Source organism: Tachysurus vachellii, chromosome 26 (genome assembly GCF_030014155.1).
Source record: "Tachysurus vachellii isolate PV-2020 chromosome 26, HZAU_Pvac_v1, whole genome shotgun sequence".
Classification (NCBI taxonomy): Eukaryota; Metazoa; Chordata; class Actinopteri; order Siluriformes; family Bagridae; genus Tachysurus; species Tachysurus vachellii.
This window is the reverse complement of record NC_083485.1, coordinates 6703743-6715998: the sequence shown is the minus strand read 5'-3', so window position 1 is coordinate 6715998 and position 12256 is coordinate 6703743. Positions and strand designations below refer to the sequence as shown.

Sequence of the window (12256 nt, the reverse complement as noted above, 5' to 3'; positions counted from 1 at the left end):
GTTCATCCTTTTGTTTCAGTTTTGGATGTCCAGAATCAAATTAATAGCATATGCAGCCACAGACTGAACATGACTTAGAATGAAGATTAGTAGAATTTATATTCAGAAAATATGTTCTGAGCATTCTAAATCAGGTTTTAAATTAATTTTCCTACTTCTGTTCTGCAACGTATGTATTCGCTCATTAAATAAATTTTTGTGTATCTATAACGTAAATACTACTTTATAATAGAGTACTTTACATTACAGTTGTTAATTTTATCATACTAGTATGCCATGAAGCATCCATTGTTATGATATGTCTGTACATCTACACTGTCTGGTTCTTTTCAAGAATTCTGCCTGATTTTTATATGTTTTTTTGTAACATCATGACTGATTAATTAATTGGTTAGTCTGAGTTTCTGCAAAGCTGCTTTGTTACATATAGTTAAAAGTACAGCTGAAATTAAATTTAATCAGATTAAATTTACATTGGTCCTGAGACCCTGAGAATTTCCGCTTTACATGAAATCTTCCCCAGACTGCATGATACTCTGAGAGTACTCCTCTCTAAATGTTGAGTTCCACTCATACACGCTTTTATTTTGTTTTTTATCACTTTCTTGCACACTATCAAAGCCCAGTGAGATGAGTTCCAGAGCTTGGTAGAGGTTTCCTTAGATGTGGCTCTTTTTCTTATGAAGGGAGGAGGCCTTGAGCGAATGGAGCTGAACAGACAGAAGTGCAGAGCAGATGGTGCTTGTGAGAATGGGTGCTGATCGAGGAAACTGGGATATCAGGAAAGGATGGGATTTCAGGAGGAATTGATCAGTAGGAAGAAGAGTTCAGCTAGTGGATACACATCACCATTTACACCTATTTTATATGACTGTCAGGTTGAAATGAGGAGGTCATAGTCAATCAAAGAGTAGATGAAGGGACAGAGAGAGAGAGAGAGAGAGAGAGAGAGAGAGAGAGAGAGAGAGAGAGAGAGAGAGAGAGAGGCTTTGTTCTTGTTTGGTTTTGCTGACTGAATGACAGAGTCGTCAAGCAAATGCGGGAGTTCTGAGAGTATAGACATGAACTCTAAATGGCTGCGTTCCATGGCCACCCACGTGCATTCAAAAACACACACACGCGCACGCAACCTCCCCAATCACTCTACCCCTACCCCCCCCCACCCACCCCATCAACGTGCTCTTCCCAAGCAGTTTTATAAAGAGTATATTCACTCATGTCAGATGTATTTCTGTAGCCTTGCAACCTATATACATTTTATAGATCTGACTAAATCTATTTTATATCTATAGACCAAGCTGTACAGGGTTGTTGCTTCAATTAAAAGCCATGTCTCAAGAAGTTGACAAAACTCTTGCCAGAAATTAGAGAAAAGTTTAAAGACGAGTGACAGACTGCTCGGGCACATTAGCTGTACGGTGCATTGCTCAGACTCTGCTTCTCGTCTTGTTCACCACCACCACCACCACCACCACCCCTGCACTTCAGCATGATGAACGGTCCGAGCGCGCGAGGGATGAAATGTTTACGCGCCGGTGGCGTTATTGCGTGTAACTGGCGTCCACAATCAGGCTGTTTGGGGAAACCGGAGACTCTGGTAGCAGTCACTCGAGAGCCAGGCTAAACTGGCCATTAACCACCACCACCACCACTCGCCCCATCCCCCTCAACACATACACACACACACACACACACACACACACACACACACACACACGCGCGCGAGTTACTTTCAAATGAATACATTGCTTCTGCTGTTTTAGTTTGATAATATATGATATAAATATCATGCAATATTTTTTGAAAGTAAGGCGTCCTAGAGCAAACCAATGTGTCATATTTTGGTAACCTCCCAAAGACACTGCACAAGCCTTTAGACAGAAGGACAAGGCAAAACAATCAAAGATATAATGTTCATCATGCGTTCAGCGAATGAAGTAAACACAAAAGAGACAGAAAGGAGGCTAAGATATGGCCGACAGAGAAACATAAAAGAGACTAAAAACAGAATGTAAAAGAATAAAAGACTGAAAGAAAGTGAGAGTAGACAGCGCATGAAAGGAGAGAGAAGTAATTGACTGAAGTTGGGTGGTAAGGACTGGTGGGCTATTGGGCTCTCTAACTCTCTCTAATTGGTGCTGTATTCAGACCTGTCTTTAGTTCTGAAATGTACTAATGGAGCGTAACACACACACACACACACACACACAGACACAGAGAGAGAGAGAGAGAGAGAGAGAGAGAGAGAGAGAGAGAGAGAGAGAGAGAGAGAGAGAGGGAGAGAGAGAGAGCTACACAGAGGATAGAGGATAAGTGTTGCTGGGCTACACTGTGAAAAGGGATTGAATACCCCCCATGGAGGGCATTCACATGTTTTTTTCTCTCTTCTTCTTGTTATACTTTTATCTTTCTTTCACAAACACACATCCACACATGTAAGGGTTAAATAATTCTGTGTAAGAACACGAAAAGGAAAACGTAATCAAAGTATTTGTGTGTGTTGTGGGGAGGGCGACTGAGTAATTATATTAGCCACATTTTACATGTTTACAGTATCACTATCACCATTGTGAATGGTGCGCTCAATACACCTGTTAAATGAATGGTGTCTTGGGCTGTTTTTCATTTATGAATTAAGAGCTTTATCCCAGTCAGGGACGCGGTGGATATGGAATATTTCTCGGGAACACTGGGCGTGGTGCAGAGTACACTCAGGATGGCAGAGTGCACACAGAGCCTTCCATGCACACATATAAATACTCACACACTCATTGACATCTAGGGGCATTTTGGAGGAGTCATTTTGTCTACTCTTATGACAGAGGAAACAGCAGAACAAAAAGAACATATTAAACGCCACACAAGCTTTAACCAGACCCCAGGATCCTTAGTTTCTGAAACGCTTGCGTTAATTTACACAATGTTTGCGTCACTATTTCCATTATCACTTGATTGTAAGCTTTAAATTATGTTCTGTATTTTGAGGTGACTCGCATCATTCAGTGTTGCACGAATGAAATCCACTTGTCATGTGATTGATTTGTGAGCGTTTTCCATTTACTAATAATCAGTCAGAAACTCACTTAAAGTCAATAACGTGCACTTACCATCTACGATCTGTTGCTTGAAAGAGGAAAGTAATATGAAAAAAATAATAATGATGTGAGGTGGATACAAATTTGTTATAGTATGACTGAGAAAGCTACTTCAGTTCTTTTCGTTGCGCAATTATGTAATAATAATAATAATAATAATAATAATAATAATAATAATAATAATAATAATAATAACAATCATAATAGAATTCTACACGGAATGGTATTTTAAACTTACCAATTGAAACAGCTGCAAAATTATAATTTTATTTATAATAATAATAATAATCATTATTTTTTATTATAAATACAATAATAATAATTATTATTATTATTATTAATATGTTTATTATATGTTATATAAAAATGTTGTCAAATGTTTAATACACAGCGGTGTTTTATTGTATGTATTCATGATTTATACATAATTTGTACACATATAGTGAGCATTACTGATCGTTTTTACGAATGTGGTTATATTATTTGTCATTGTAAGGCGTTGCTAACAACATAGCATACATATTCTATAAAGTATATATCATTCTACAAAGTATATATAAACTTCTACATATTCTATACAGATGATATATCGAGTATGAATGTACTTAACGCTGAAATACAGATAATCTTGCATCTTTTTCCATCATTTTTATTTTTAAAAAGGATCCTCTAGGCTTTATTGTAAACGCACACACACGCACACACACACACACACACACACACACACACACACACTCACACACACACACACACACACACACACACACACACACACACACACACACACACGGAGCGTCTTTAATATTCTAATAATATAATATTGTAAGTGTTCTTGTTCTATGCTTTTACCATGCTTTTACCTGCATTACCATTTGTTTTTGGGCACACTCTTGTGGATTTAGCCCTGATCCTCGTGATCTCTGACCCACAATCCCACTGGATAAACTAACGAAGCATGAAACAGGGCCGCGGCGGCACTGAGCTCAAAGCCAAAAAGAAAGCTTTTTTTTTTTTTACATTTTAGATCAAACCCCCAATCACACGTACAGCCTCGAGGCAAATGAGAACAGCTCGCCACCCAACTTTCTCTTTAAATTGCTCAAACATCATGAAAGTAAGCTAACAACGTGAATGATGACCGGTGCTGTTTGACTGTTATTCTTTGGTGTGCTGTTTGCCACGATGCCCATCACTCACTGCGCACAACTTGTCTTTCCTCCACTTCCAGCGGGGCGCAGGGGGGCAAGCAGGGCACTTTTCATCTTACATGTGTGTATTTTCATTAGGAAGTTGCTTTTTGACATGTGGCATGTCAGATCTGCAATGCCTAGGAAAATATGTATACTTACATTTAATGTGTATAAGCAATTATTAATGTGTATAACTTTGTTTAACGATTGTTTTCAAAGATTGAAGCAACATTTTTTATTTATATCATTATTAATTGAAATTAATATTGTATTAATTCATAGACAACAACAACCACATACCAATACTACAACTAAAAGTAACATTATATATATATATATATATATATATATATATATATATATATATATATATATATATATATATATATATATATATATATATATATTATTAGTATATATTATTATTATTACCATTATTATTATTATTGTTATTATTATTATTATTATTATTATTATTATTATTAATGTATGTATAATCTTTCTGCATGATTATGTTAAACGTAACCATGACAATATCTGATTCTTTTAACCGGTTTTGTTATTATTTATCCGTTCAAAGTGAACTGTAGCATGTATCCACGCAAAACGTGCAAATTAAGAGCACAGATAACAAAGTAAAACAAAAGCAAAAATCTCAGCAAGAAACGCTGCCAGTTATTCCCAAAGATGGAAATGAATAGAATAAGTTTTAAAAAATAATAAAATTAGTTTTGATCTCATAAAATACTATTCTCCTCTTAATAACTTAATAATGGGATGAATGTTCATCCGCATAAAAATGTTCATGATCATGTTAAGCACAGAAGCATATCTTTTAGTACCTACACAGTATTATATGTTACGAAAAAAATTAATTCGTTGTAAAATATTCGTATTCGTCTCTTACATTTGCACATGTATACGTTTTATGTAATTTCTATTTCATCCTAAATTAATTTCTCTACAGCTCTCATTTTTCTAGCTCACTGGGTAAATCGGATTGTTAGTTATTTGTGTCTCCATGAACAAGGGAAAGAGAAACTTTAGAATGAATTAGAATTTTTTAAGGAATACTATTGATTTATACAATGCTGCAGCTTTTCCTGGCATATTTTTTTTTTTACATTTAGGCTATTTTGTGATTTAGAAAAATAAATAAGCAATGTCTAAAAACTACTATAGTTAATATACGGTACAGTCTAGTTAATGTTGAGATTTATGGATCTAAATGCTCCACATTATTAGCAATACGCATCATCCTTCCACTCTGTTATTAGAGGTCTAAAACACACTGTAACGCATGTCCTAGTATGTAAAGCTTTAATGTAATATATGAAATTTGAAAATAAAATCTAACTTAAAAAAGGCCTAAATATATATCAGCCAGATTAAAACCCGAATATATTTTAGCTTCTTGGAGACTCCCTTTAAAAAGGACAATATTGACAGATCACGTGCATAGAGTCTCCCAGTAATAATGTATTATTGATGGACCAGGCAGCTACATCACTGTGCACTTCTGCTTACTGAAGCTACAATCTCATTTCATTAAATGCTCGGATGAGTTTGGAGTGATCTAACTAAGAAGACAAAAAGGGTCAAAAATTCAGAATTTGAAAAAATCTATTAAATTAATGCAGTTCATTACATTCTGTAATTCATGTACTGCATGGATACAAAAGGATTTCCGCTGTTTGCGTGTGTGCGACTTTGACCCATTTTCCTGTTCTGTCACTAGTAGTAGCGCAGTTACATCATCGCCATCATTGTGTGTGTGTGTGTGTGTGTGTGTGTGTGTGTGTGTGTGTGTGTGTGTGTGTGTGTGTGTGGCCTACTGAACTGTCTCCACTACTCTCCGCATTTTCTCCGCGTACAAGGAGGCACGCGAGGTATAAGCTACTGCGGCTGCGCGCACACATACATATACACGCACACTCGCGCGCATCCACCCACACACACACTCAAACACACACACACACACACACACACACACACACATTTATGTTATCGTTCTGAAGACATAATTATTAAACAGCTAATATTATATGTACATAAGATTCTGGATCTTTTATTTGTTTGATTTTTTGTTTGTTTGTTTGTTTATTAAAAGCTGCATCCAGGTAACAAGGCAAATAAAAATAGAAATTATATACTTCGTTTTAGATTTAAACCTTTCCGTGTTCAGATTATTTCAAGATGAATTAAATGACTTACTTACTACTTTAAAACGACTAATTCCCACATTAATCCCAATATAACAAGGGTTTAGTCTTAAATTGAGTTTAAACATTGGGTTCATTTTTATATTTTAATACACTTACAGTGGACGAATCCAAATAATTGTACTTATAGGAAATCTAAATCAAAGAGAACATACTGAGAAACCCTGTCAAGAATGTTTTTCCTGCTTTTTCCCACCTTGGAGTGAGGATATGAACTTCTGTAAGTCATTATGGACAAAGGCATCTGCTAAATGTTGTAAATGCAATTGTATAAATATCTTGTTGGCCTAGAGCCAATTTTCTCTCTTAAGATCTGCTCTTTCACATTTGTAAGTACGAGTTTATTAGTTATTATTGCATCCCTGTAACAGTTTGACCAGGAGATTTTAAATTTAATTTCCACTGCAATTTTACTCTATAATCAGAGTGTTAAGGTCATTGGAGGCCAGAACTGGTGCTGTGGAAGATGGCCAACGTTTGCTCAGTTTAGTTTACAGACAGATTAGTGTCACCAGGTCAGCTTTCACACTGCTGTCTCCGACAACTAAATACGAAAATGAACGTGAGAAAGACGACAGAAAAATGTAATACAGGTCATAGTAGTGTTTATTAATTATGTGTGTGTGTGTGTGTGTGTGTGTGTGTGTGTCCCCGATCAGCTTTCCATGTTTGTCAGGGTGGTAAGTGAACATAGCCTGTTAACAATAATATCAATAGTACCAATAATATTTAAATCTACTGCTATACATTTTACGAGATGGAGTCTGAAAGAGGTGATTTCACGCTCGTAATATTATACTTGCTTATATGATTCCAAAACGATTTAATCTTTTTGTTTTTGCAAATTTTCTTACTTGAAGAAAGCCATTAATAATAATAATAATAATAATAATAATAATAGTAATAATAATAATAATAATGATATATATATATATATATATATATATATATATATATATATATATATATATATATATATATATATATATATATATATATGTGTGTGTGTGTGTCTGTGTGTGTGTGTGTGTGTGTGTGTGTGTGTGTGTGTGTGCATTGACATTGTCATCTTGGACAAGAGCACTTCCATTAGGATAAATGTTTTATTATAGGGTGAAGGTGATCATTCAAAATCATTTTGTATGTGATATACCCTTTCCTCTAAGTGGATAAATGTTTGCAAACCATGCCAGCAAAACACCTCAAACAACATTAGGGATACACTGTTGTTGTTTTTTTATATGGTAACTATCTGTAATTTGTTGAATTTATAAAAACTATTGTATTTGTAGGAACACATGACTACTATCAAATTACATTCACATCAGAGAAATTATTTTCATGTGTTTGTTTTGTCTTCATTATCTGTGAAAACCAGAATCAGGTCTCAGAAATATTTGAAAAAATTAATAACTTTGATTCATCATAATATTTCTGGAAAAAAAAGAAGAGTGTTTTAGATATTTATTTACCTACCATGACCAACGCCTATTATCACAGCAGGCTTTCAGTAGAGACTCACTCTCTCTCTCTCTCTCTCTCTCTCTCTCTCTCTCTCTCTCTCTCTCTCTCACACACACACACACACACACACACACACACACACTACATTTATGGCATGGCGTGCCATTTCTGTGCTTTAATAAATGCTTCTGAATATAAATAAATAAATAAATAAATAAATAAATAAATAAATAAATAATATTTATTGGAAATTGTTTACCAATCTTTGGAGATTATGTTTATATTAAGAAGTTAATTCCACTCATCTTTTCTGTAAAACAATATTTATTCTTAGTGTAAAACAAATCGTGTAAAAAAAATTACACTCTGATTATACAACTAAAATAATGTACATATTATTGATATAAGCACATATTGTATCAAAATCCTTGTGAATTTTTATGAAAAGGAAGACATTAAACCTAAACTTTAAAAGTCTCATTAAATGGGTCTCGACACAAAAAAGATTGCTTTAAATGAGGTGACAGTTTATTATGTTAAAAAAAATGTTATTATCCTGAGATGCCCTACGCCATGTCTAATTTAATAAAATGTAATTAAAAGTAAAATACTAGATGTTATATATATATATATATATATATATATATATATATATATATATAGGCACAAGGGGCATTTTATGTCTATCATTCAGCTGCGTTTAACAAAAAGTCAAATAAAAACCAATCCTACCTTAAAAACAGGAGCTTTTGTGTGTATCGCTTATTATTATTATCTTTTTAAAAAACTTCAATTAAGAAATTAACAGCCGCTTGTGCCACTGACAATCCGTGTGGGAAACTTTTCGGCTGCTGCTCCATTCTGTCCGAAAGGCGCCGGCGGAGTCCGTGAAGCGCAATGCGCATGTGCCGGGCTCCCAGCACTCCCTATGAGGCTTTCAATGGAGAATGGTGAGCGGTGTACCGGGGATTTGGTCGCAGTGTGTACCGAGGAGGAAATCCCGGGACTCAACGGTGGATAGAAACGGGAACGCGCGAGTTCAGCTGTGTTTGGCATGAGAGAAGGCGCTGGGATCAGAGTTCCGGTGTGCCTTGAAGACGGAGGCGCCTGTTGTTGCTGTTGAAAGGTAAAGAGCGTGGAATGCGTGTGATATGCCGCGTGCAGTTGAAGGCCGTATCCGCAACCATAAGCTCCGTAGCCGTATGCAGGGACAAAAGTGCCATGTTCCCGGAGGAGCTCAGGTGCCTGCTGGCGCTTAAAGCGCTTTCGCCGGCGCAGGAAGCTGCCGTTGTCAAACATGTCGGCCGACTCCGGGTCCAGCGTCCAGTAGTTACCCTTCCCCGGGTTGCCAGGCTCGCGGGGGATCTTGACGAAACAGTCGTTGAGTGACAGATTGTGGCGGATCGAATTCTGCCACGCGGGAAACTTCTCACGGTAGTACGGAAAGCGGCTGCTGATGAAGTCGCAGATCTCACTGAGCGTCAGCCGCTTCTTGGGACTCTGAAGAATGGCCATGGTGATGAGTGCGATGTACGAGTATGGCGGCTTCACCAGAGCGTTTTTGCTCCCCGGTTTGTACGCGTCGCGCGCGCCCGAACCGGCGGCACCGTGAACAGAGTCAGCGCACGGAGGCGAGGCGTCGAGGAAAAGATCATCGCGAGCGCGCGGAAATTCGTCGTCGTCATAGACGCACGAGCGCGCGAGTGCGTCGACGTCGTCGTCGTCTCCTTCGCCCACCACATCGATGTCCGGCTCTTCCGAGAGCGCACACGCGTCCGACATCTCGGAGCTCAGAGTCATGGCTCTCGGTGAGACGCTGCGTGCGCTGCTGCTAGTGCTGCGGTTTGAAAAGGCTCATAATTAGCTGCGTGATGAAGACAAGCGCAAACTGCAGCTGTACGCCGCCAAAGACATAAGGCTGCCAGTCGAGGGTTCACCTTACAGCCCAGGTTACCGTGCGCCAATTCAGTCGAACCGGAGATACTTCAAATAGGGCAAAGCAGGATTCCAAATAGGGCGGACCTTCATCACACTATATACCAGCTCACTGATCACATGGTAACTAAGCGTCACTATGCCTAGTGAAATAAAACACAAGACCGGAATTTTCTTGGAGGGCAATGATTAAAAAAAGGCAAATTCCTTTTGGATTTCAATGGTTTCAGGAAACATTTTAGTCAATTTGTTGTCATACGAATAAAATACTACTCGCTACAGCAGAGAACTAATCCCATGGTGCTTGTTTTTGGGGGCGCACACATTCTATTCACAAAAAAATCATGTTTTAAATTAAGCATTTTGATTGTGGAATATATATATATATATATATATATATATATATATATATATATATATATATATATATATATATATATATATATATACATACACACACAAGCGCACACACGTGTATATATTCCACATGTGTGTATATTATACGTGTGTATATATTCCACAATCAAAAGCTTGTGTGTGTGTGTGCGTGCGTGTGCGTGTGTGTGTGCGTTTCACACCTTTCCTCGGACTATTTATTTAGTATCCGTGCGTTTATCGTTGGTCCCCCCCCTCCCAAAATAAATCAATCCAGTTATTATGTATTCAGCAGACAGTAAACAGTTCATAGGCAGCTCAACAACTGATGGAACTATAACTGTGCAATGTAAACGTGATGGCTAACTGATATGGACTTTCTTTAACAGGTGAAATAATGTGACATTTTTTTCCACACGTGTAGCCTAATAGTGATACTGTTTAGAAAACACATTCATTTATGTAGACTAAACACTGTCGTGGTTAATAGTGTTTAATATGATTTGTGAAATGCAACACATTTTTTTCTCTTCCTTTCGTTTTAGTTTTAGTATTAAATGTACCTAATTATTATATACATTTATATACATATAGTATATACATTTATATTTATATACATTTATATACATTTATATTTATATACATATTTATATACTTTTATATACATATAGTATATAAGTATTATTTGTGAAATGCTACACATTGTTTTCTTTTTCTTTCGTTTAATTTATTATTAAATGTATATCATTGTTATGGTTCTTCAGCAACACAACTGAGCTGCTAAACTGAGATTTTTACCTAGAAGATTTAATACCTCGATTTTTTATTTTCTTTTATGTTTAGGCCTAATCTTACAATTTAAAATGATTTAAAAACTATACCCACTGACAGAGAGTATTAACATAATGTTTGTTTGGTTTTAACTACAAACACATTAAATTAAAATACTTTGGTTTAATATTTATTTGTTTCAGTCTTTGTTTATTCGGTGACTAGCCATGCATAAATGTAGGGAAAAAAACTTTTTCGTGTCTTTTTATTGTATCGTTTGCCCTTAAACTTTACTTTAAAGTAGGGTATTAAAGACAATTTGTGGCCAAAGTGATGAGAAGCCATTTATCTAAAAAACAAACAGCGCATGTCCATAAAAACGCTAAAGTGTGCCATAAGTAAGCCAAAATGAATGGGGATGACTTGTGGAAAATATCTTTCCAAAGATACTTATGATGTTAGTGTTTCATTTGCGTGCTGTGTTAGTTCTGGATGATGCAGATGGGAATGAGAGTTTGTATGATGGAAAAAACATCTGCACCGTTCAGAAGGCCGATTCATTGAGAATCGTGTGGTCAGGCTTACAAATAGCGTGTGGGAAGCTGAGAGCGCCATCTAGTGGCCGAGTATCAACGCTTTTAAGGGCAAATGCACTACAAGAAGGAACTGACAAACTTTTTCATCGCTTTAACGCATAAATATTTGAATTTTCTTTTCTTTTTTTCTTCTTTTTTTTTCTTGAAAATGTTTAATCATGACGGATCGGTTCTAATAAGTGAAAAAGTATTAGGAATTACAATAAACAAAGTGCATAAAAGTTCTAGAGTCTGATTACAAGTGTGGCTTTTGGAATCCGTTCACATCATTAGGCTGAAAAATCAAAACAAACCAATCAGAAAATATAAAAAACATTAGCTTAGGCCACATGAGCAATTATTAAACATAAGTTGTGCAATGTTGAACCCATTAACACTAAAATGTCTGAAAAATAACTCTGAGGAATAACAGAAAATGTACAAAAATACAAACAGATATAAAAGTAGAGATACCACTTCTGGTATCATGCGTAAAGTGCAAAAAGACGTCACTCTAGTAAGAAAGCGAGAATTAATACAAACATCCGATCAGTTATAACAGGAAAAGTAACGTAGTTGATCATTCTACTGAAATAATAGCTGTAGGTGTTTCCACCCCGAAATGGACG

General features: G+C 36.3%; 1 protein-coding gene across 1 annotated transcript; it reads right to left on the bottom strand.

Annotated features, from left to right (window-relative positions):
* Nucleotides 1-8499: 8499 nt before the first annotated feature.
* foxd1 (forkhead box D1) lies at nt 8500-9972 on the bottom strand. Its single transcript, XM_060863048.1, has one exon. It carries the CDS (start codon nt 9769-9771, stop codon nt 8773-8775), a length of 999 nt encoding a protein of 332 aa, XP_060719031.1. The 5' UTR covers nt 9772-9972; the 3' UTR covers nt 8500-8772.
* Nucleotides 9973-12256: the final 2284 nt, after the last annotated feature.